Source organism: Perissodus microlepis, chromosome 1 (genome assembly GCF_051167445.1).
Source record: "Perissodus microlepis isolate ML-2025 ecotype Zambia chromosome 1, ASM5116744v1, whole genome shotgun sequence".
NCBI lineage: Eukaryota > Metazoa > Chordata > Actinopteri > Cichliformes > Cichlidae > Perissodus > Perissodus microlepis.
In genome coordinates, this window is record NC_140461.1 from 13,828,767 (window position 1) to 13,855,974 (window position 27,208).

The window sequence follows — 27,208 nt, forward strand, 5'->3', positions numbered from 1 at the left end:
ACAGCATGGTTCAGTGGAGCATATCCTTACAGGGACAGGCAGTCCATTAAAGTACAGACACCCCTATCCAGCTTGTCTGCCTCCTTTCTCTGACATCTATGTACACATGGGGAAGAAAACATCTACTCAGACTTAAAAACACTTCCATCTTGATTTTGGAATAACTATGATGACATAGCATTTTATATTGCAGTTAACTTATATTTTCACACCAATACTACCATCTGTTAGTGGTTGTGGTGTTTTGTTGGGTATATTAAGGCAACCACAGTGAAACAAAAACAACTCCCTTTTTTATTCATTATTTTATAGAAAGAAAGTTCTGCAAAGTCACTCAAGTTAATCTGGTAGAGTTTGGTCCAGAATCTTTTAACAAAAATATCTAAAGTCATTCATTCTTTCAAATCTTACCAAAATATATCTGCTACTTAGCAGATACTGTCCATTTAACATCACGCTGTGTGAACTTGACCCTCACTGTTACTCTGTATACAGTCCTAAATGTCACCATAATGTAAGTGAATTGGTGGGTTAACTGATAAGCCTGAGGTCTCAAGTAGGAAGCGGTGTGGCGGGAAATGCTTTATGGTTGAGCAAATGGCAGGGCTTAGAGTTTTACACAGGCTGTAAAATGGTTAGTAGTAATGGTTAGTAACATGGACTCTAATGCAGATCACTTGAATCAATATCACAGTAAATCATAAATGCATCTTGTTAACCAATCTAGCTAGTTAGAGCTGGAATTATCTGACAGTGTCCTAGGTTATCTTTGTTATTCAAGCACAGTGGTTAAAAAAATGAGATTGCAAAGCCTAAAGTGTCATAATAGCTTTTGGATAACCAATGAGGGTTGACACAGAGACTACATCTATCTTTTAGATACAGTCTGTGGAAACAAGAACAGATAAATCAGATCATATTCTGGTGTATATCAATCTGTATTTGTTCTGATAATCTATTTGATTTTGACTTTCACCCTTAGACAAGTTTTTTCGCGTTTTAATACCCACATGGCAGCATTATTATTGGTAAATTCAAATGAAAAGGTTGTGAATACCAGGGTCTTCCATGATATCATGGTAATTTCAAGAAAACATTTGATCAGTTTCATTATTATTTACAAATTGTCTTTCTTCCTTTACTGTAAAACCACACATATTAACTAAAAGTTAGGAAAACAATTTCCAGTCCCTCTCCCGGTACTGTAGTTTACACCTGAGCCTAGATTTAAAGATTAATTATTAAATAATGACTTTTGGGTTCACTGTTATGAGTCTGGTAAAATAATCAAACTATATGATTTTTTTGAACTATAATTTTCATACTAGTCTCAGCTTAAATACATTATTAGTTTCAGGAGTAATTTGCAACATTAGCTGCTTCAACTGCTGCAATGAAAACTATTATTAAAAAATGGTTTAGACCAAATTTGGCCAACGTTCTTTTCAGATATATGATCACTTGAAAGGGCCAGAATTAAGAAAGATGAACATTGTATAGTGGTCCACTGATCCAAAGCCGTTGCTACAGCTAACACAATCTTTAGCCTTGCCTCCACTTTGTTATTACTATCTTGGTATTACTTTTAGCCATTGATACATAATTTATGTTTATTTTTTTTTATGACTGACGTTATATATGTTTTTTTTTTTTTTTTTTTTGGGGGGGGGGGGGGGGGGTTGCTTCTGCTGCTGTTCTAGTTGTTTATTAGTATTTATATTCTATTATGTGTTGATGCATCTCCTTCTTCGTCTGCCTGTCCAGTTTGATTTGTGTTTGTTTTCATTTATTTATGCCCTTTAACTTTTCATCCCTGTGCATTAACTTCTGTTCTGAAAAGAACAGTCTGGACCTCATATTTGGTATTATTTCAATAAACAATTACCAGAAACAAACAAACAAACAAACAAAATTTTAAAAAGACCTGGACCGAGGGAAGAGTGCTTGTGTTTTAGTGTGTATCAGTGAGTTTCTCCTGATGCTCTGAAAGTTATGATGGACATCAGTCTAATGAAAAGAGAAGGAAAGGCTTGGAGCACAGATAAACACAGACGTGACCACTCACTGTAGTGTACTTTATTAGCACGTAGCCTCCTAATTAGCTATCTTCTATGGTTATAGGCAGAACCGCTGGTGACATGGCTAATAACGACCACAAAATTAGCATGAACACAGAGGGCTTTCCCATATCTGCATTTGAAATTAGTCTTTGCTGGAGCATGTAACTGGTCCGCAATCTTTTATAGCATTTTATCTTACAGTACTTACAGGCAATGTGTTGCTTACCAATAACCTACATTTTGCTCTTTATCACTTTATTTCTCCTGAAATAACAATGATAATAATAATGATAATATAACATGAACTAACGAGTAAAATAACCATCATTGTTGTGTTAGCATGACAGGATTACCAGGAACACAGGCAAAAAGGGTAAGCAGACATATGAGCAAGAAAAGGGGCAACCTTTACACAGCGCTCTTTGGCCTGAGACAGGGAACTCAGCTTTTCAAGAGGCAGGGACTGGCATTTTTGTGAATGTGTGTGGATGCATGTGGATATGTGTGTGTGTACACTGACAGACTTTCATATTGTGACCCAGATGGCTAAGGTAAATAAAGGTCCAGGAGTCACAGGCTATTTCTAGGTCTTGGTTTGGTCTGAGGATGCTGTGTACATACTGCCAAGAGCTGTGATGGTCAAGCCAAAGAAAACAGAAAAAAAAACTGGGGTATGTTAATGATGAGGCTTCAGGCTGTGTGGAGAAGCTAAAGCAACGCTTAAGGTGATGATTACAAGCAAGGCTAGGTAATGTGGCAGAGACTGGGTGAGAGGGCTATGGCTAGGATTTGAAAATAATTAGGAGCATGGCTGGATAACATAGCTAAATAATGTGGCTGGGGGGAGGCTGGCTAGGCACGGTATGAAGATGATGAGTACCAGGGTTGAGCTGTCCACTCCACTGGCCCTGTGAGATGTGACAAGAAGCTCCGCTGGCTGCTGCTGTAGCTCACGGTGATGCCAATGATAGGACTAATGCACTAATTATCACAGAGTGAGAGGAGAGAGAGAGTAAACAGAGGTAGAGAGATACAAAGACACAGAATCTCTGAGAGAAAGATGCGAGGTTTGATGAGTTCTGAGTGACAGCAGCATGACAGGACTGGGCCGAGGACAGGCAACTACTGTCTTTATCATCTTCCTCAACAACATCCTGCATGGCAATGTTATACTATACAGAGAATAAGTTTAGCAAATATTTGATTTGAGATAAAATAAAATAATAGAAAATAGCTAAACATGTCAGCAAACACACACACATACTTATTCAACAAATGAATTAACTTAATAAATGAATCCTGGCTCATCCCACCATTTAAATTACCAAATCTCATTCTAATTCACACTTATACTTACCGACATATTATTTGATAATCAGTGGGTATGCCTGTTAACACACAGCTAAAACTGCCATGCAGCTTTGCTGTGAACCTGCGTTAGTTCAACAGCATATTTGGGACATTTATTTCCTGTTTTGTCTAGACAGGTACTTTTCACCCAAACGGGGCTAGGGCGATAGGCAAAGTCAAAATACTACCACCAATGCAGATCTACAACCTTCCTAAAATTGTATTTGACAAACATGATACAGTGAAATATGGATCGTACTCCCTCAATTTCTCTTGTCAGTTTGAGGAGACCCCGTTCACCCGCTCACTCTCTCCTCATACTTATTTATCTCCACTTCCTGGGGCCGTGTTAGTTCATTCCCCTGTCGCTGCTCTCTCCTTTTTCCCTTGCTCCTCTCTCTCTCTCTCTTGCTTCACTCCTTGTTTCCGGGCAATTGGGTCTGGTTGCTGGTGGGGAGTAAGGGGCTGGGGTGGAGCTGCTGGGAACTTTGTGTATGTGTGTGTGGGTGTGCACGTATGCGAGTGTGTGTGCTGGGAAGTGAGCTAATAAAGGACGGTGATCCATGAAAGGCCTTGAGCAAAGACACAGTCAATTACCTAATGCCTGGACCAGACCGCAGGGCCCACGCTCACACATTCTCTCACTAACATACCCACACATACACATCAATGCATACACCTCATTTACGTATACATGGAGAAGGGGCAGTGGAGGGCATAGCTGGGAATTGTGTGTATGGGTGTGGGTGGGTGTAGATATGCGTGTGATGGAGAGTGGCGATTTATTAAATTGCTGTCACTTTTGACAAATTTGTGCAACACAAGTTGAAAGGTTTAGGTTGTGCTGCTCTGTTTTTTCATGTCTTTCTTAGAAGAAGAATTATACCTTAGGATCAAACTAATTCAACCATATAAACCCTTTACAACAGCTTTTAGCCCATTCAGACCATTCCCTCTACATGGGATAATTAAATAAATAAACAAACAAATGATTTTTTTTCTTTTTGTTTAGTCTTTTTAGTTTTCATCATACCTCCTCTGATAACCAGTGTATATTAATCATCTGAAGCTCTTGCCGGTATGGGCTGGATGAGGAAATGAACTGCTGCTGTGGCTCAAATGGTGAAGTGTACTTCCTGTTCCTCTGGGTGTCAGACAACAAGAAATAGCAAAGTTATACAATATAGTCCACACAGGTTTTCAGATTGGTTTTATTAAAACTGTTGTTTGCTAAGCATGTCTCTCACTTTCATAGGGCTAGATTCACTGGTGTAAAACCCTCCATGGATATGTAACTACTGTCAGGATTTACTAGAGATGGTGCAGTGTCAGTTTTGAAACTAAGAGTTTGCGGGAAGCAATTTACTGCAAATAGTGGCATATTTAATTATGAAAGCATGTCTTATTTTGCACCAGAATAGCTGAAAGTTGCAGCTGGGAGCTTTGCTATATTAGGGATGCCAGCAAGCAACTTTACCAGAATTAGCGCATAATTGGCACAGATGGACAGCACAAAGCTGTGAGTTTAGCGCCAAAGCTTTGTTCTTTTGTCCTGTAGGGCTTCACTTGACTTGATCCTAAATGTTTAGAGTGGAGCTCCACATATTTCAGTAACACCAGTATTTTGATATAATACAGCTTAAACTGAACTCAATTTAACATAGAGCATCAAAAGGAGGAGGCGAATACCAACACAAGACACATGCAAGGATGTAGCTTACACTGGATTATTATGTTATTATAACTTTTTAGTAACATTTCTGTACAGACCCCACAATGAAAAATTGTGTCTCTCTCTTTCAGCAGTGCTCACTCAAAGAGCAGCTTCTTGCTAGTATCGAGTTAATACAGACACTATTTGCAGTAAATAATATCTGTTAAAACACACCAAACAATGGGACTTGGACATACCTGTAGCTGAATTATGTTAGATTAATGTATGAATGTTCTAATATATTGTATATAATCTAAAAGAAAAACCCGTCATCATCACATAATATAAAAACACTGGCGGCCACCAGTGCTACCACTTGGCCTCCTAGTAGATGCACCTATAGTATGAATTTCAAAATCCTAGGTGATTTTCAGAAAAGATGACCTTGCCCTTGACTTCAAGATCACTGAGATTCAAATTCCTCCGAGATTTTTATTAGACGCACCTATGATATGAATTCTATGTTGCCTCGTTCTATTGATAAAAAAGTCAATATGTGTATGGTTCAGAATATAGTGATAAATAATGTTTCATGCACTCCCCCCCCGCCCCCCCCCCCCCCCCCCCCCCGATTTATCCAGACAGGTCAGACAGAGAACTCCTGTACAAACCTAAGTCTCACTGGCTCGAGTTCACGTAGCTGATTCTGGGCCTCCTCTAGGTGCATGTAAGAGGTCTGCAGACATAACATCAATTCACGACAATGCAAGCGCTGCTCCCAAGCCTCTCCTGCTTCTCTGTAAAGACCCTGGAATAAAGACAGACAAAATAGACAGTACATTAGTCGAAAACTGATCGCAAAATCACTCTTTTGCAGAATTAAAAAAAGACAGAGGTCAGTCCTCTGCATCTCTTCTCTTGTGACAGGAGACAGGCTAAGTGTAGAGAAAGAATAAAAAAGATCAAGTGGCAGAAGTAAAACCAAGCATGTTAGTTCAATTTTGGAGAGAGAGGGATGGGAGGGGTATCATTTAAAAAGAAGACAGTTTTGGAGCAATAAGGACACTGTCTGCAATGGGTTAAAATCATGATTTGGGCTTTTGTGGTGATTTGTTAATTGAAATCTAAATGAATATGATAGTGGATCTTTTTTCATGTCCCCCCCCCACCCACCCAATCAGTTCCAGCATATGGGTGCCCCTCCCTGAGCCTGATTCTGCCAGTTTTCTTCCTGTTAAAAGTGCAGCAATTGTGCAGGAAATATAAATAGTAAGAAGACTGGAATAACCAACAAACAAGAAGAACATATATATAAAAACAAAAGAAAGGCACACAGTAACAATGACAAGTTCAAAAGTGCTTGAATGTTGTGCAAAAGACTTGTTCGGAGTATAGAGTCTTTGCGTAAGTGGCCAGAGGGATGAGGGTTACTCAGATCATGGCTGAGATTGGTGGGTAAGTGGATGGGTGTGGGGTGTGGAATGGTTTTCTGTAAATATAGCAGTGATCTCAACGGAAAAGACTAAATTATGAATTGTCTGGCTTCTTAAATAAGCTGAGTTTATTTAAACTCAGTTTATTTAAGAAGTCAACTTACATAATATCTGTGTTAATGTTGTTAAATTGTTAAGGTAAACTGAAGAAACACACACACAATTAAAAAGTCTTGAGCCACCCCTCATTTCTTTTTATTTTTCTTCCATGGAGACAGACTTTCTCGTGATTTTTTACAAGTGGTCTTGAACAATAGTTCTTCAGGCTCTCTTTTTGTTTGTTCGTTAAGCCACATTACATTTACCTATGATTCACTCAATCATAAAAAAGGCATCTAACTCAAGGGATAAACCAGACAACATTTCGAAGAACCTATTTTAATTGGTATCTTTAGGCACTTTGTCACTTATTATCAATTCATTAGTTAAATTTAGAGAACATGCTGAAGATAATACAGTTTAAAGGCATAGCATAGTATTTTTGCGCTAACAAAGTGATTCCCATGGAGCTAATAAGCTGAAAACTTGGCACATCTCAGTATGGTGTGCGGTTTATCCTTAAAATATTTGAGGAGTCAAACAAGAAGAAGAGATCATCATGGCAATGGATCCAAAAACACTGCCAATGCACAAAAAACTACATCTGGATTAAAAAAGAGAACACAAAAAACCCACAACAAAAAAACAACAACACACCATGGAAGACTATCAGTCATGGATTGGCTTCCCCAGAGCCCGGACCTCAACATTACTGAAGAAGTACATCCAGCTAACATCTAAGGTAGAGCTCTGGATTTATATCCAAGAAGGCTGGAGAAATAGACTGCTTACAGAAATTACAAGAAAGCTGCCTAAGAGAGTTCAGGCTAAGTGCAAGAACAAAGGTGAAAAAGCTTATTGGAATATATATGTGTGTATATGTGTGTGTGTGTGTGTGTGTGTGTGTGTGTGTGTGTGTGTGTGTGTGTGTGTGTGTGTGTGTGTGTGTGTGAGTTGTCCGTGTGTCCAGCGAAGTCAAATCTCGCTCTATTACTTAAGAACTTGTGCGAATAACAGCTAAACTTTTGGGAATGCAGATTAACTTAAATGTTTTCGCTATGTTTAAGGTGACCTTCAGTTGTTGTTTGGTGTTTAAAAAAGGAGGGAGAATGAGGAGGAGAGAGACAGAGACCCTGTCCTTGCTCCTATCACCATGGGATCAGTGGCCTGGCCTGACCACTTCCACAGCCAGCACCTCAACCTTATCCATCACCACTAGATAGTTATCACACCAGAGATGGAGGGGGTGTGGGATGTAGGGGTGAGTGCAAAAGAAAAGGGGACTTCCTGCACTAATGACACGAGCTGAACACACACAAAAAAGACACACTATAAGGCACACATGTATAAATATAGACAATTATTCTTCATATCAACCATAGAGACTTTCCTAGGACACCATTAATAAACCTATTCCCATTTCGGCCAGCTGGAGACATGCCTGCATGTGTATGTAAGTGTATGAACTGCAGCTAATAAAAGGAGACAAATATACGCCTCATTTCTGCTCACTTATGTTTTACATTACTAGAAACTAATACTAGGGAAAGCAATTTGCCATAAAGAGCCACAGAGTGGAAAATATTGCTCTTCAATAGCACTCAAATCATCATCATACACACAAATGCAAACACAGACACATGACACATACAGTCACAAACACACCACTGGATTATCCTTTACTGAACCAAGACAAATTCTCAGTTGAGAACAACCAAAGTAAATATTCAAATAGTGGCAACTTGGGGTTCGTCTATTTTTATCAGCCACTGGATTAATATAGTACACATTTTGACTGGTAACTGTCATAATTATGTGACAGTTCAATATGAAACAGTGGCAAATCTGTGCTTTTCTCTCTATGATATGTCCATAGGTCTTTGATGAAAATTTACTCTTTAAAATGAACACTTATTCTTGTTCATTTTGGACAAAGCAATATATTGTCAAAACAATTTCTGTAAAAAAAAAGAAGAAGTAAATGTGTTCACAACATATAAGATCAGAAAAATACTAATTTATTAAATTTATTATTTATCAAATTAAACTTTAATTTCTGTTGAATGTATATATGTCGCTTATTTGCTTAATGGAAATATAAAGTATGTTTCCATGGATTTTAACAAAATTATCCATATATATCTGTAATATACAGAAACAATTACATACATCTAAACTTCAAATTCAAGTAGAATGTGTATGTGAATGTGTATTAGTTTACATTTAGAACAGAAGAGCCCTTTATTGTCATTGTACCTGTACAACAAAATTGTGGATAATTGTACAGTTAAATCGTTACCTGACACAGCACATATCATGTTGTTGTGGTCCAGTAGTCAGAGCTGTGCATGCAATTTTAAAACACACGCACACACACACACACACACACACACACACACACACACACTGTGGTGCACAAATATAGTAACACATAACTACATAGTCCCACAGAGTACTCATTGAAATAAAGGCACTAAACGACTCTATGCAGTAGCCCCCAGGAGAGCTGTCTGCCATGCTTTAATGATGTCATTCTTCTTTAAAAGGAGTTTTAAAGGATCTCTGCTTTCATCAAGAACCATCCCCCATGAGGAAGGAAGGTGATGTTGGAGGCTTTAATAATTAGTATGATACTTTGTTAAACTAACAGTCTGTTTCACCTCTTGAACATGCTTAAATCCAGTTTTTCACACCATCACATCTCATCTCTTGTATATCTGCTTTTATACTGCTGTATTTATCTTTTTTCTACTTGTTTATGTCTTTTATAGGCAACGTTTTGACCACCGTCACCTGCTGTGTCTTGTTGGCAATGGGAGGCAGTATGGGCCTGGAGCTGTAAGTTCTAGAGGTTTTGATGAATGGGGATCCAAGAGTCGCAGGGAAACTAGAGCTTGTTGAGCTTGGGATGCCCACGAGACAAGCCTTGCCCCTGGAGGCCAGCCTGGTGGGGGCCTGGTACTTGACCTGCTGCCTCAGCAGCAGCTCCATCTCATGAGGAGCTGGCCTGAATGGAGAGTTGAAGACCCCTGGGCACTGAGGAAACAGAAAAAAAGAGAGAGAGGGTGAAAGCGTGAAAACATTAAATTAGGATTTTACTGTAAAGTCATTAGATTAAAATGTATTTCTTACTAGTTACCATGAGAAAACAATAGAAAAACAAATACAGATAAATGAGATGAGGCAATGACAATGTATAACATGAAAACAAAACAAACCCATAACAAACATAAAACAAGCCTGATGGTACTCAAACTGAACTAAAAGCCAACATAAACAGTGCGTTTTAAGATGTGATTTGAAAGACTGAATAGACTCTGAAGTGGCTAAGTTATTCCAGAGTCTAGGTGCTGCGACTGCGTAGGCCTGATCTCCTCTATGCTTCAATTGAGACCTCGGTTGTACTAAGAGCATCTGGCTGGACGATCTCAGTGCTTTTTTGGGGTTACACATGTTGAAGAGTTTGCTTAAATAATTGGGCGCCATACCATTTAAAACTAGTAAGCAAAAGAATCTCAAAATGAATACGATAATCAACAGGGAGCCAGTGTAAATTTCCTAAAACTGGAGTGATATGTTCATACATTCTAGCACCTGTTAAAAGACATGCAGCAGCATTTAATAACAATGTACTGCACCTAAAAATATGAAATAAAAAAACAGGCTCTATGGAATGATATAGACATAAAGCGAAAATGATTTTGGGGCACTGATTTTGAAGCACCTGGCTGTCCACATGGATGCTTTAGTACTAAATCAATATATATAACTTAATTTAGATTTTGGAGAAAAAAAGAATTCAGTTTATGAAGAGGAATATCAAATCTCAGAATGGCCACCTATTGGGACAGGGACTAAACTAACAATTGTTAGCTACTAAACATCAATTATGTTAAAATTTTCCATCAGCCTTCTTCCCTATCATTGGTCATGTAATCCATATTAACCTCCCCCAAATATCCCCACTTTAAAAAGGTGTTATCTTAAATGAATACAGAATAGAAGAATGGACAGATGAAAATCCTTAACACACACACACACACACACACACACACACACACACAAGTACACATACTTAAAACTGTGCCTCTCTAATTCTGAACTGGGGTACAGATTTGCCACAGACAGCCTTGATGATAATTATTCAAACCACAGTTATTCTTTTGCCTGTGTCTTAATTACCAGACCAAAGCTTTGAGTTGGAACACTCTGTCCCTGTTCTATATGCTAATAACACTGCTTTCCACTCTAAAAGACTGCAACAAGAAGGAAAGGGAGAGAGAGAAACACATACAGCTTTAACTACATCCACCCAAACCTCGCTCTTTCTAAAATAACATATTAACAAATTAGTAAAATAGCAAATGTGTCACTATTAGATCATAAGCACTTTTGGTCTAAATATCATCCATTGCGTTATAAGAAAAAAGAAAGAAATTCCACTTTATTCACTGCAATTTTTTTGACCCTGGGTTGTAGGTACAGCTTGATAATAGCACAATACGTACCTATTTAAAAAAACATAGTGGTGTTGATACAAATAACTTGGGGGATTGTGTCAGGAAGGACATCCAATGTGAAAATATACCAAATCAAAACTCCTTGTGACTAAAGTAGTTATTATACAACGTCATAGTTTCCCATAGGTTTAGATCCTATATGTAACGGCAGAATATGTGCATGCGCATATATGTAATCATGTATATATGCATACACGTGTGCTTTCTTAGATGAATCTTACACTATAAAGTAACATTTAAAAGGTTGTGTTCTGCACATATTTTACTTGTCAAGTACACTATGAGAAAAAAATAATGAAGCAATATAATTACATGCACCTCTAGTGAATCTCATCCCAAGCTAGGACTTGGGATGAGGACAACTACACCATCATGGATTTTAGTTGTTAAGAGCAGTACTTGCTCTGCTCTGCGGATTCAGTAAACTCATTCTTCTCATTAGAGACCTCCTCTAGATTGCAGGGGACATTCAAAGCAAAGGAAGTACCACTGTTAGACTGCCAGTTGCAGTCGAAAACAGTGGTGACCGATAAACAGGTCCCAGGCTAGCTGCTAAGCAGTGACTAAAATTTCAAAGTGACAGTGGGGCAACTTTTCACTAATAATCAAAATCAGTAATCAATCATGCATAGGGTCCCTCTTGAGAACAAAAATATCTTGAATAAGTTGTCAAATATATTTCTACAACCAATAATAAGTGTCCTCACTTATATTAATAAGGTTCTTACTTATAGATAAAAAACAAAATTAGCAAATGTTATGCCTCACCCCAGTAGAGTAGTAAACTAATTAAAAGTGTGGACTGAGTAGTCATAAGAATAGTTTATATGATCAACACCAATCAGTATCTTGGAAATTGCTTGAAACTACAAGAGAAATGTTCTGCTTTAGGGATGACAGTACACAAGTCAAATAGGAAGTGACAGAAAGCCAGCAAAATACACAGATACACACAACGCATAAACAAAAGTAAATCTCACCACCCCTAAAGACACACACGAATACACAAACACAACACATACGCCCAAAAAGTACCAAGTACCAACCTAGCTACGGGAAGAGCAATGATGTTGACCCCAGGAACACAGCATCTCTGTCTCTGTCAGAGGGACTTGGGGCCTTTTGGTAAGCTGGATGTGAGTCTGTGTATTTTGGTGTGTGTGTGTGTGTGTGTGTGTGTGTGTGTGTGTGTGTGGGCTGGGGTCTGAGAAGTGAGAAAGGATGAACTGTGTGGGAGAGCCATCTATTCACTGCTGACAAGGTCAGAGCTACGAAGGGAAAGAGTCCCCTGCCATATGCAGGGAAAGAGAGGGAAGTATATAGAGAAAGATGGACAGAGGGCGGAGAAGAGCACATAAACTTTCATTCTTTCTAGCGTGTACTTAAAAATAACGATAACAGAGTTACAGAAACGTAACACAAATTATGTGGATACCCACGAGTTAAAGTATTTTAAGAATCAAGCCTGATGTGTAAAAACTGCGAACTTAACCTCATTCCAGCTTACATCAACTCCATGCAATTGTGTGAAAGTTTTGTGTATGTATGCATCTTCGGTGAACATGGGATGTCTGAGGACAGTAGACAGCAAGACAGGCAATGATGATGCTAGTTGTAAAGACACGAGAGAAATAGAGAGAGAGAGAGAGAGAGAGAGAGAGAGAGAGAGAGTGCAGAATGCTAGTGCTGAATCAACAGTGACCACTGTGCTTTGTCTTCATTATTATCACAGTGAGGAGTCACAAAGATGCGTAGATGCCACACACATATGAACACAAGGATAGCTGTGGCTCAGGAGGAAGAATGGCTCGCCCGCTAACTGGAAAGATGGTGGTTTGATCCCCAGATTCTCTAGTCTGTTGCTGTATCCTTGGGCATGATACTAAACAACGAGGTATTTCCAATTCATCCACTGGACTAAGAGTGTGTGACGTTAAGTGAAGTTAAAAATGCTTAGGCATAGAGAAAAGCATGATGTGTGTGTGTGAATAGTTGAATGATGCATATGGTAAAAAAAAAGTGCTCTGAGCGCTCAAATAGAGTAAAAAAGCACTATATAAGTACCAGTCCATTTACCATTTACAAATGTGCACACTTTTGCCCAGGGTTAGCATCAGACTGAGCACATCAGAACAACCGTGAGGACTCACAGTTATGTTTGCACATGTGCAACTGAACTCCACACGGCCCACTTCTGTTGACTAATAGAAAGGAAAAGGTCTTTCTCCGTGTAGCCAGTTTCTGTAGGAACTCACCTCTCTGTAATGTTGAGCTCAATGCCCATGTGTGTGCCTGCATATGTATCTGAGCATGTGCATAATTGTGCATAGCTTTATGGGTGAGTGTTACACAAATGTGAAGTCAATCCACAGGGATGCGTTTCTCGTGTCATCTGAAGTGACTTTGCATCCATACATAACCGCAGTTAAGGTCACTTTGGAATTACAAAGTCAATACGTGTTACTGTCACTAGTCCAACAATTTTTTATTAATTACAGTATTTTTATTAAACTGCGCTATTTTCATGTAGCTCTGGTTAACATAAAATTAATATGTACATTTCCCTCTGGTTAAATATTAGTCTAATCATTATAACATTGTTGTAAAATGTGTGCAAAAGTGAATGTGTTTGTGTTTCCATAAGCCCACCTGCTTTGTACTGAGGAGATGATGTAACCGATGAGCTTGATAGACTTTGGCTGTGTGCTCTTTCACCATATCCAGACAGTCTCTCTCCCTTTTCTGGAGTTCTTCCAGCTGATCAAGCTCCCTCCTGCAGGGAACATAAACCACACACAAAGATTCTTGCACTTCGGATTCATTAGGCTTTACAATAGGTATGCATTAGTTAGACATGTATAATAAATTTAAATCATTTTACACAATAATAATAATAATAATAATAATAATACATTTTATTTATAGGCGGCTTTCACACCCTCGAGGTCACCTTACAATAACACGTGAACAATAGCATAAAAAAAATTTAAAAAAATATAACAGTTAAGACATAATTTCTCCGATTCCTAAGTTGTCAATCATTATAATTCATATAGTAGAAATAACTCATCATATTTATATACTCGTGTACAGTATGTTTTGTGAATGACAATGACTAAATGCACATTACTCTGTATTTTGATTACATTTAACTCTATACCACTTGGTTTAACAAGTAAGCTTAATGTTTTTTTAATACTACATTAATGTGTTATATTACACATTTTCTGAGGATTCACCTTACGAAGTACTATATCTTAACAATCAATAACTTGTAAACGGTGTAAACTTCAGACAAGTACATCTGTGCATGTGTTATTATGTATTTGGGAAACAGTTGTTGGTCGTAAAGCTGACAATTCCCTAAAGTGTCCTTCAGATGAAGGAAAAAAACTACCTAATCACACTGAGGCATACATGGAAAGACAGAGAAGCTCTGGGGCAAAAACAACAGAATGACACTGCATAGAAGAAAAAAAAAGGCAAAGTAAGAGCGTAAGAGGCTATAAGTGGGAGGATGATTGATATATTTCATCATGGCAGCCAGGACAGGTCTGTCTATGACATCTGTTAAGCGAAGCTGGCTAAATGGGATGCATTAAAACCCCATACACACAGCAATTTAATTCCACAACCACACAGCAATGTTGTTACAAAGTGGTGATAACTTAAAAGGGGAATTGGAAACAATTACTAAATACACACATGTCGTCATAATATAAACACACACACACAAAGCAGGAGTAAAACCAATTTAATTCCAAGAGCACAATACCAATAAGAGTTTAACCATAGCTCATCAAGAATCCCATGTCTGTTTCCCTCCTTTTTTTCCTTACTTCTTCTCCGCTGTTTTTTTTCCCCTCTACCCAACTTCTGTTTTCAATTACAATCCTCCATAGAAGAATCAGGGTATTCAAAGTGTGTCAGTAATCTGAGGTTAACACATTCTGTGGCTACTGACATTTAAAAACACATCACAACAAATTCCCATTGCCTGTGCATTCTCATTCATTCTTCAGCACCAGACTCAATTACAAAATAAATGAAAAATGCTTGCGGGTGTGTAAAGAAGAAGAGTGAATCTAAATATGTGCATTTGTGTAATATTAAATACAGTAATTTAATATAGTGTAGGTGTGTGGGGAGTAAATATTGAGGTTGCTTGGCCTCTATTTGTCCACCTAGCTAACAGGGATATTACTTATTAATGTAACATTTAAAGTCCTGGTTTAGGGACGGTGTTGTCCACGATATGTGCATGTCTGTATATATGTAGTCATTTCTGTTTGCTCAATTCTTAATAGCACCTTAAAAAGCTTGTAGTAATGTGTCAGGGGATCAGGACCTTTGTTCATATGTTCATATTTTCATACATATGTCTCTGGGCTGAAACAGTTTAACTGAGAATGTAGCAGTTTGTGCATTTATCATAAATATGCAAATGTGTATCTGTTTTTATACTAAATGTATGTACGCTTTGCTTGTATGTGTATATGTATCTATATATGTGTGTGTTGGGGGGGTGCTCAATGAGTGACCTTTGCTTCCCTACCCCCAGCCCCAGTGTTATTAATTGCTCTGTAGTGGACAAAAGCCAAACAGATTTGTAACGGCTGAAGGCACCTCGATCTGTGTCGACCCAACCAGCCGCCACAACATACAACCCTCGTTAGCCCTGTTCAGCAAGCAGCACATGCCCTCGCGCCTGTGTGTGTGCGCGTGTGTGTCTGTGTTTATAAATGTGTGTGCAACTGACTGAGTAAAAGTGAAAAGAAAGAAAGAAACACTATGTTTAACTCTGGAACAGCTCTGGAACATGTGATACGTCTGGTTTATCAGCCTAAACTAATTTCTTGTAAAGAAAAAAAAATTATTGCTAGTTTTAACCAAAATTATATACATATGTATATACACACATGTGTATAGATTTACTATAATACATTAAAAATAAATAAAGTTATAGGTGACAGATTATAGGAAAAATCTGAACAATCTGAACCATCATAGTAAGGGAAGTATGAGAGAAGTCACCACAAAACCAAGTTTTTCTCAGCTGTCACATTAAATTTTTAAGAAAACATTAAAGAGCCACTCAAAGGCACTTTCAGCTGCTCCCTTACTCCCCCCCCAAAAAAAACAACAACAACAACAAAACAAACAAAAAACAAACAAAAAAACAAAACATAGGTCCCAAAACTTTCAGAAGTACAGTTGGGCAATATATAGAGTAACCTCTGTGTCCGAAGGACAAGGCCTGTTCAGTTTTCTGGATCTAAGGCAACACTGCATTAAAACGGTGACAAGAGTGGTGACGGAGTTTCTCAGAATAACTGACACTGTACAGAGCTCAGTAACTCTTCCATAAATTGTGGTCACTGAACATTATTCTTTCAAGCATCCAAAAAATACAAGTAAAAAAATGTAATTTGGAGCTATTTAAAAAAAATGCTCCTCCAGGCTAAATCAGAGAGACACGCTTGCTTTTGACTGTATGCTTGTTTTCAGCATACAGTCAAAGGCCAGCAATACTGATGGTACAGGAGTGCATTAGTGTGCAAAATTAGTAACTTGTATATCTGAAAAGGCATAAGAATACTGAAATTACATACATAGATTTTGAAGTCAAATATGCTCCCATTTACACTGTCTTTTTTTTAGAGAAGTTCTTGCTTTAGTTTCTTAAAGAAAAGTCACATTATAAAATTTTAAAAAAGGCAATAAAGACAAAACATTTCACTTTTAAAGTTACAGCAATTGATCTCTTTAGTTCCTCAGAGGATTACAGTACATTTTCAGGCCTTAAACTGATCCCAAGCCAGGCCCAACTATGGGGAATTTTTGTGCATTTATTTTTATAACAACAGAAACATAAATTGAGCTAATGTATTGATCATTATCAGTTAACAGTTCATGTTAACAGTATGTGATGTAATGTATTATGCATATTAAATATTTTACACACAAAAAAAAAGGTAAAAGTAAAAAAGAACACTTTTACCTATAATAAGGAGATAAAAAAGCAGGCAAGTGTTAAATTATTTTACCTTTACAGCTGATACCTAATTACAACAGGATAAATCATTAATTGCTCTATGTGAACCTTGATTTGGTCGTCCCCTATAAAACCATCTTTTCATGTTGAAGAAATTAAATAAACTCCCTGGTGCCTCTCTCTGTCTCTCTCCAGCTGTTTGTGCAAAGCTGCATCTACGCTCTTCTTCGTGCCACACAATTAGCAGTGAGCCGGATAAAAATCACTGCATTAATCCCAGTAACATTAAACTATACTGTACCACTGCTGGAGGTGCAACAAAGGGCTAAACATAATCATGCATGAACAATTTTGAAATGCGATGATGTGCAATTAAATAATATAATAATGTCACAAAAATATTAAAACTTTCATTCATTAATTGGTGTTGAAACACCAATTATATAAATATATTAATAAATATATTTATGATTCATGAATCATGATATTCTGTCATTTAGATTATGTGATAATAAAATAGATATATGACATAAAATAAAAACTGAATAACAATTATGAACATTAGGCACATATAATGTGCTAAGCCTGTCATGTTGTATTCCTGAAGCACTGTGGCTAGAGATTATGTTTAATGGCTGCTGAACCGCTGGACAAGTTAATCAAACATACCTGAAGTACTTTTAAATGACTGAAACCCTTACTGACATTTTCACCCTGGATTTAACTTATTTAAATGTCTAATATAATACAGCCACATTTCTCACTTCTTCCTCAATAATTTAATCTCTGGTTCAAAACAGGGGATCAAGGAGTAATGGAACATCAGAGAGTGAGGCATTGTGGGACAGCAGGCCACACCTTCGGTCATCCAGGCCAGCACCAGAGCAGCTAATTGGCCAGGTTCTAAATATTTAATGGAGGCTTGACCTGATTGGCTGTTTTAATTGCTCCAATTGAATGATTCAATAGCTGGCAATGAGAGGGTAGTCAGCCAGTCAATTTAGACAGTGGCCAGCTCAATGTATTGAGCCTTGAACACCCTCATAACATAGCCTTTCCATTTAAGTGACTGACCGATTGATTAACTAATTCGCTAAAGTAGTAAAACTAATGCCACCCAAAGGTGTTTAAGCAAACAATTAACCCCAGCTTTGATAATATTGCTAATCCACATTCAATAAACTGAGAGGAAAAAAACTAATAATTTCAAATATATTACAGACTTTTGTCCACTGTTCACTCTCAAAGTAATTTTCTTAAGAGACAAGTAGCAGTGCATCCACATTAAACTTCAACAGACACACACATAGCGAATATATAAATCCAATCAGACTGAAGAGAGAACTTGTCTGCATCCAAACTGGATCAGAAGGGAAGAGCAGTAAAAGAAAGACTGACGCATAGAAGGGGAGAGTGATCGCAGGGCAGACCCACACTCTCTCCGACATAGCAGCTCTTCTTTCATGAATGTCCTTGAGAGGGACACAAGAGATGGAGGAATGAAGAAGGCTGGAATGAAGGGAGACAGGAAAAAAGTAGACAGACGAAGAGACACAGCACAGCACAAAAGAAAAGAAGAGAAGAAAACACGTGCTTTTCAGCCTAGTGACAGTCCATAAATTCTCTCTGAGCCTCCTTTTTTAGCACTCTTTAGGATAAGTTAAAAGATTTCACTATGTTGTTGCAACATCACAGGGAGAATTATTTATCTGATTATGGCAGTAATAATTACCCCGCTGTTTATTGCAGATAGAGGAATAATTCATGCAGTCAACAGGCCGTGTTAGTGGCAGCAACGATGACACCAGCACATTTAGTAAATATGCAAAGCGGACTTGCTCCGCTTTCCTAATTGCCCCCATCGTCCCACAGCATGCCCTTATTAAAGCCCAGGAACTTTAAGTGTCTCCCTGACAAAGTGATAAATTGTTGGGGTATCAAGGAAAACTGTGGCAGAGTGGGGACTGCACTGGGGTCCTGACTTCATTAGGCTATGCAGAAGGAGAGGAAGGATGAATGAGGATGGACACTAAAGCATAGTGAACCTGTGGCAAGGAGAGCAAGAGAGAAAGATATCGAACAAAATAGATTGAGAAAGAGAGAGGCAAGAGGCAGAGATTAAGAAAGGGAGGCGGAGAGAGGGCGGTGGATAAAAGAGGATGGTGTAAGTGGCGTGGATTAGTTGTACCTAATGAAATGATACAGATGGTTTTGAACTGGGGAGCTCTGTCATGAGAAAGAGATTGGAATGGAGAATCAGAATGAAAAAGGACAAAGACAGTGAAGGGAAAATATGCAATACTCCTACATCATTACCATGCACAGCTGATCAGCCTTCAATAAATGGAGATCATTCATCTGACTTTGAATTTATTAATTTATGCAGTGGTTGGACAGACGGACGGACAGACTTGCGGAGGCAGGGAGCATGGTGATGGATTAAAAAGCAGACCTTTGCAGGGTTAGTGATCAGGCAGTGTGCAATCCGAGGGCTTAGCAGCTAACAGAGAAAGGATATTTTAAATAAATGCCGGCACGGCGTTAATTGATCGTGACCCCAGCAGCACTAAATAAACATGTGATTAAGTGAAGTGAAAGTGACCTCGTACCCCAAACCACTGTGGAGGAGGGGCTGCATGTGCATGTGTGTATGTGTGTTTTTGCATAAATGTGTGTATGAGTAAGAGTGTGAATGTATCACAGCTGATAACAAAAGCATAAGACCAGAATCCTAAAATGAAATAGCATCACATAGCTGGTCACTTTATCCTTACAGCTCCTTGTTTCTAAATTTCAATTCCTATGATTTTTGTTAACTGTTGTAAGTTGTGCAAAAGGTGCAAAGAGACAGGAGCCACAGTATATGCATATACTGTTTAGGCAAGGTCCTTGCAAACTAAAAGCTATAGCTTGCATACTTCTGAATTAATCTGATCTAGTCCTATGAAGTGATGTTCAGTTCAGATCAATGGTCTGATTGTTTCCTTATTGTAGCTTTATTACAGTGTGGTTAAAATTTGGCCTGATTATGAATACTTTTTACTATGAATTATTTTTTGTACTTTTGTAATGTCTTAAATTTCATTAAGACATTACAAGCAAAATAATGCCAGTGACTGGTCAGAATACTTAACGTAGTTGACATGTCTTTGTGTGTGCTCATTTTTGTGCTATATTATAGCAGCAACTCTTCCATGATGGACTTTAACAGCCTAGTCACTCCTATTTCTAAAAGGGGCAAAGAGCGTGGAGGAAAGGTAAAACGCTGCTGGGGAAGTGAGGGGGGGGAGAGTCGGTGATCCAAGGAGCACTTTAACAAATTTACATTTAATTTTAGCAGGAAGCCTAAAGATATTTTCCTGTAAAATATATTAGCAACATTAAAAATGTGACTATTAGCTAAACGTGATGGTTTTTTTTGTCAAAAATAAAAGATGGTGTATCTCTAGCAGTAAGCCCTGAAGCGCAGGATGTTTTATTAATGCACGAGCTGCGGTTCAAATCAGAGGCTAATTTTTAATTTCTTCACATCGTTCACTTCTCTCTTAGCCTCAAGCACTTTAGAGGACTTCTCTCTCTCTCTTCTGTCTTTCTCTTCTCTTTGTCTCTCAGTCTCTTTCATATCCTCACTTTTCCTTTCCCGTTACTCCAGTCATGTGTTTTGGTTAAGCATACACAATACACCTTTCAGACAACTGTCTTTACATTAATCAAATCAATTCATTTTGATTGATAGGCTATATAATAGGCTATAGTCAGTGGGCAAAGATACACCATGTTCTAACAGAACATATTAAGGCTAAGTTTTTTATCCTTTCCAGTTTGCATTCCTTTGTGCAAAAAAGGTACCCCATGTTTGCTTCCTTTAATTGAAGATATTGTATTATATCAGTTATAATCTATCTAGAAGAATGCTGACACATGTACTGGCCATGTGAGAAAGACAAAAGCAACACAACTTCAAGTGAGTTTCGGGAAAATAAAACCAAATAAAAAGATAAAAATTAATTCAGGTCTCTTAAGGTCTCATAAATGAAACTATTTTTTCTCACCTGACTAGTTCATTTTTCATGACAAGTCCTTCCATATACTTTTTTCGTGCATAGAAGTTATGGATATACTTCCTCACAAAGAATCCTCTCCATGTCCGCTGGATCTGTGTGGGATTACAGAAGTTTTTATGAAGTTTAAATGCAACATTTAAGTAGGACACTTTTTAAACCATTGTTAATAAACTATACAATCCCTACTTTCAGAGGGACAATCCAACACATCAAACTGTCACATCACCATGTATTTAACTGCATCATCCACACTGATTGAGGAGGCTGCAGATTAGCCAGAACACACCCACACACAACAGTTGACCATTTTAAAGCAAAGGGGCGGATGTCCTTCAGACTAATTAGGAGATTAAAACAATGGCAGGTAAAAGAATAATCACGGTATGAGAAGAGGGAAGAAGAAAGAAGAGGAGAAGTAAAGGATAGGGAAAAACAACAAAGAGCAAAATGAGAATTAGCATTGATCTGCCAGTCAATAGATAATTTTAAATAAAGTAATTGCCGCCTCCCGAGTTCTTGCTGACCTTTGTTGACTAGTGAAATCGATGCTGTTGAATCTAATACAAATACGAGGTGCGGCATGTAAACACTGGTTTCTATTACGGCCTTAATACATTATCCTCTGTTAGCTACCACACCAAGATAAAGACATCAGGAGGGGAGAGAAAAAGAAATAGAGTTAAAATTGATTTAAAGAAAATGTCACAAGGGGATTCTCAGATGATTGTATGTGTTGGGTGTGCTTTGTGGGTTTCTTTTTCTTAATTTATACAATATATACTTATTTGGCAAAAAAGTACAAATGTCTTTCTCTCATTTGTTTTTGTATCTCTGTTCAGGTCACATTGAAACAGAACAAACACTGAAGTCGAGAAAGTACAGCGTATGTGTCAGAAGACGTGGGATCAAGACTTATATTGCAGGTATTAAGTACTACATCTGTATGTCTGGTGTAAATAGTAGAAAAATTTCAACAGGTGGCATCATAAAAAAGGCCAGATACTGCATGTATTTCCCTTATTGTCCTTTAATTTATTATGAACTTTCTAAAGTCTAAAGTCACATGTAATCAATCTGTTTTGAGAATTTTTGTCTTTGAATTTGCCCCATGACTTCTCTTTAGGTGCTGTGGGCAGTACACAGTCCAACACCAAGGGACCAATTTCACATATGAGGCTAAAGCCTTGGTCAAGGGCAGTGGGAGAAAACTGGAGCACCCGGAAAAACCCCAGACAGACACAGAGAATACACTCAGCGCAGAAAAGGCTCACTTGGCCCTTCTGGGGTTTAAACCCAGTACTTTCTCGCATTTTAACACAGTTCTCCATTAAAATTCCTATTGTGTCCTATAGGAAATTGTGGTTATTTTCATAGATAACATAGGTCTCTTATTTCAGTAGCTTCTCTTTTGGACCACATGTCGACATCACCTCTGAACTTTCACCCTGTGACCTAAACAGCTGGGTCAAACATTATTCGTGAATCTATGTCTCTCCTATAATGTGACATTTATTGTAAAAGCAGGGCGGTGAGCTTTATTTGTTTGGGTTCCTATTATGTGTAAAACGTAAAGCCCTCAGTTCCCCGGCTTTTCCACCAATACGAAAATATTATAAACATCTCTTTCCAGCTGGACAGTGAATCTCTCTCTTCAATAAACACTGGTGAATTCTTTTGTTGGTCTATAAAACCCTTTAATGGTTTAGGCATGAAACCATTCACCAAAAGAGAAGGCCTATATGGAATTGTTAAAATATAAGATTTCTAGGCAATATCCTTGTGTAAAAGTGCCAAAGCATCACTCACAGCCACAGAGCTATGATTTATGAGTTGAACAGTAGTAGGTGTTCAGGGATAAAGACAGTATTTCAGGGCCATGAGCATTTAAGCAAAGTGAAAAAAAAAAAGTTTCTAAAACAGAGTTTTTAAGGTTATATATATAAAATATTCGCTGTGGTTTGAGACATAAATATGATAGGTCATTTTGATATAGAAATCTGTCCATTTTTATAGGGTTTTTAATAATAATAAATTATACTGGATTACCAACATGATGGTGCACTTAAAAAGGGAGAAAAATGGCCAACAAAGGATTAAAGAAATTTAGAGGTATGATGCTTATGGGCTGCTACTCACAGGGGCTCCCACATACCTTGAGCAACAGAGTGTCCCCCCACCACGACACTCCATTTGCTAAAACAAGACAGTGTGGTGATATTTACCCTGACCGCCATCTCCTCGTAGAAATTCATCTTCATGATAAAATATGCCGCCTGTGAACACAAAGGAAACGATGGTGTTACATCTTGTCTCCCAACCCTCTGATCTGTCCACAGCAGGCGTCAAAGATAAAGAGCTCTTTATACATAATACATTGCACAGGCAGCATAGATAGGGCCACTGTAGAGTGGAGGGAGGAGGGAAGGGGGCAGAAAAGGAGAGTGGGAAAGCAAGAGAGACAAGAGGAACGAGAAAAAGTCAGAGGGATGGAGAGAGAGCAGAAGAGAGACAGAGACGAAGAGAGAAAAAAGGAGAGAGAGAGAGAGTGGTTAGTGGGACTTTCTATCAAGGGGAGGACAGTACTCTCTTAATACACTAACACAGACAAGGGCCAAGAAAATCTATGGTAGTCAAGCAGCGTGCTAATGGAGATGTATGACGGCCAAACGTTCTCCTCTGGATTTCATAATCAATGACAGCACTGCCACAGAACAGACTAACAAAAGGCCAGAGAATATTCAGCAACATACTCAACGAGCCATCGCACTCCAAACGTGCCAGGCAACCACAGGGAGCACATTTCAGGAGCAAACTGGAGTGTGGGCCATAAAAGGGATTCATATCTCAACACGTCTTTTTTAATAATGACAAGGAAGAGAGGAAAAAGAGGAAGGAGATGGAAGACAAAGACTTGAAAGGAGGTTGTAAATTCAGCTTGATGTTTTGAGAAGAGGCTTTGTGCACATCACATTACACATGATAAGGTCCGCAAGAGAGAAAAAGACAGAGAGAGATAAAGGAGGTGAAGAGTAGAATCTCTCAGGGCTAATTTCAAAACAGTGCACTGTGGCAATTTTGAGTGATTCAAATTAGCGCTTGTCTGTTTCCAAATGAGACCAAACAGCCTCTTTTTAGCCCATATGTGTGTTGTGACACATCCTTCATTGTTTATTTCAACACCCCCCCTCCACCACCACCCTTCCATTTCTTGAACGCCTCCCAAACGGCGGCTGGCAGTTATGCTTTAGCAAACAGTCAATTTACAGGCATGATAAATAGCTTGTTGTGATACGTTTACAAAACTCAATCCAGGGGAAAATTATACGTGAGAGTGCTGGGTATTGGATCCGGTATCAACAATCTGTTCAATTAAGAAGCAGTTGGAGGCAATATGCTGAAAATGGGGCCTTGTTTTACTAAAGCATACACATACACACATAGATACACAACTCTTTTCTTTTTTCTATATGCATCCCAAGAATTGTGAAATAGATGGAATTCCTTATCATAATGCATCATTTTTCCAAAGTGCTAATTTCCTAATGTGTAATGGGTGAATTATATTTCTTAAGGTCAGACGCAGGGACTTTAGGAATATAGCAATTGAATTCTAATGCGTGCTATCATAGCATAATCAATATATCTATAGTCGTTCCAGGCACTGGCTTACCTTCACCATTTGTCTGACACGTGCCCTTGCTGTGAAGCCCCGCCATATCTTCTGTATAATGATTGCCTTCTTGTGCAGATGGCTGTAATAAAATCAAATTGAGGAGAGGATTGGGTGGATGTTTTTTTAGTAGTTAAACTGAAGGAAACCCTGGAAAAAGTTATTCAGAAACACGTAAGGGAAGTAAAAGGCAGATTTCACTGGTCATTAACAAGGTTGTTTAAGCTGAGAAATTAAGCAATTCTGCAACCCTCCCCCAGAAAGCTCAATCCTAACAAAGCATGAAATGGAAAGTTTCCATAGTTATGAATAAGCTAAAAAATACCTTTATCTAGAATTAATTTATTAATTATTCAATTAATTTAACTTCCTAACATAAACTCTTTTTTAGGGAAAACAATAAAAAGAAAGTGATTTTCTGCATACAAATTTAAGGTTGTGAAAAGGCTCAAATAAAAGGTCAGGGAAACATTATGCTTACAAATACAAGCTGTCACAAACACACATGCACTCACACACACACACAGACACACACACACACATATATATATAGACCATTCGTGCTCTCCCAGGCTTTTCGATCATGTCCGATGAGCCTTCCACCTCCTTTAGTCAGCGGTACACATTTGTATTCATCTTCAAACATACTCTAAATGCAAGTCCACTGCGATTCTCTGCCTCCAATGAGGCCATCAATTTCCAAAAGGCCATTTATATGCCCAGAAAATCAATGCTTATAGTGGGGCTAGCACAACCCCAGAGTTGCACTTAGGCAGCTAAAACTGTTGCTAATTATCCACTTAACGCATTGATCAATTAACTAAAGTAATCTGAATTAACCTACTGTCTGGAAGTTTGTCTGCTGACCCTGCAGAATGGTGCTAGGGTCACAGTATGGGAACAAGCACAGAGATAGAGACATTTATTTCTCTGTGTGAGAAAAGAGCATAGAGTGCAAGCGACATTTATTCCTCCAGGCCATTTGCAAACTTCTGGAAGTGGGATAATTATGGTAGTGAGCTAATATCAGGGTTTCCCTTGATATGAACTCTTACAGCCTGTCTGAGTGTTTTACAACTCCAAAGGAACTACACTTACATTGATAAATAAAATGAATGTCTGTTTTGTTTTTGCATGAGCACCAAAAGTATTTTTTTATGGATTACAGATACAAATCGGATCACAGAGATATACCATACCTGAGGTAAGCCCGCACCTTGCAGCCTCTGAACCAGCTCTGGATCTGGGTGGCGGCCTGGTTCTCCTTCTCTCTGTTCTCATCAGCTTCTCTGAAATACATAAACACAAAAATATATCACACTAATGTTACTATTCAAAACATGGCTTGCAGAGGGGGATCTTCGCCTGGCTCAAAATGGGCCATTGGAGTTTACTACGCATGGCAGCATGCACGATATACAGTAAAGAGAATACATTGTTATCATAGCTGACTTAAGAATTTTCTGAAAAATGCATATTAAGCTTCATTATAACACCAATTATTAAAACTGGCTGAAAAATCTTTCAACATTTGGAGACTAAACGCCACTTTCCTTTGCCTTTAGCTAAACCCTTTTGGAGAGGCGATAATAAGTCCTTCATACGTAAACAAACAAATAAAAAACAACAACAACAACACATTTTTACTGGCAAGTTACACAGCTAAACTTTGCTTTTGCCCCATTTGTGTGGCTTACTCTTAGGGTGCATTACTGTCATTCTTAGGGAACCAAAAACTTGCATTGTAACGCCAAAACAGGACCGCAAAAGCTTATTAGCATACACAGTAGACGCATGACGCTAGCCTTAGTTCTGGGTGATGTTAGTTAAATGCTGACTGCTAAACTGCTAACAAGAACTCATAAAGCAATTAAACGTATCCATATATAGTTATGTAAATCATTAATACATACCTGTTTCTATAGTAGTATTCCTTTTGGAACTCTTCAAATTCACGTTTTATTTTCAACAGCTCCGCCATGTCGGTGTACTCAAGCGAGAGTTTACTTGTTGTCTTGACAACACAGGTGTTTCCCAGGGTGCTGCAGATGCGTTCAAAACTCATAGGAAAAGGGAAAGTTCCTCCTAACGTGTCTATTTCCTTTTATTTCGACTATTGTAAAGCGTTTAAACAGATTCCAGTAACCGAATTGGGTTAATATCATACGCTGTATGCAAACAAGTTTACATTTTATATGCAGTCTACATACATTCATGGAGTCATGGTTGAGTTGTAATGGATGAGCTGAATGTTTATCTATGAGTGCTGTTTAGCAGCTGTAAAAGCTTCTTTAATGGACAAAAATAATTAATTATAATTTAACCATAAATTCCAAAAGTAATCCATGATAGAAATAAAAACT

At 38.2% G+C, this 27,208-nt stretch overlaps 1 protein-coding gene across 1 annotated transcript; it reads right to left on the minus strand.

The window, feature by feature from the left end:
• Nucleotides 1–4,328: 4,328 nt before the first annotated feature.
• Nucleotides 4,329–26,847, minus strand: spata17 (spermatogenesis associated 17). The gene is made up of 9 exons (XM_084930945.1): nt 26,759–26,847; nt 26,045–26,134; nt 24,846–24,927; nt 23,398–23,448; nt 21,164–21,267; nt 13,766–13,889; nt 9,390–9,632; nt 5,736–5,872; nt 4,329–4,554 (listed from the first exon to the last, which is right to left on the minus strand). The coding sequence occupies exons 1-9, from the start codon at nt 26,824–26,826 to the stop codon at nt 4,470–4,472; spliced, it is 984 nt and encodes a 327-aa protein (XP_084787071.1). The 5' UTR covers nt 26,827–26,847; the 3' UTR covers nt 4,329–4,469.
• Nucleotides 26,848–27,208: the final 361 nt, after the last annotated feature.

Bases quoted from the DNA above. Each gene is read 5' to 3' on its own strand.
- spata17 (XM_084930945.1), bottom strand. From the start codon at position 26,826: ATGGCGGAGCTGTTGAAAATAAAACGTGAATTTGAAGAGTTCCAAAAG. The intron at 24,928-26,044 runs GTATGGTATATC...ATTTTATTACAG, and splicing joins AAGGTGCGGGCTTACCTCAG to CCATCTGCACAAGAAGGCAA. The intron at 4,555-5,735 runs GTTTGTACAGGA...TCTGACACCCAG, and splicing joins CTCGAGCCAGTGAGACTTAG to AGGAACAGGAAGTACACTTC.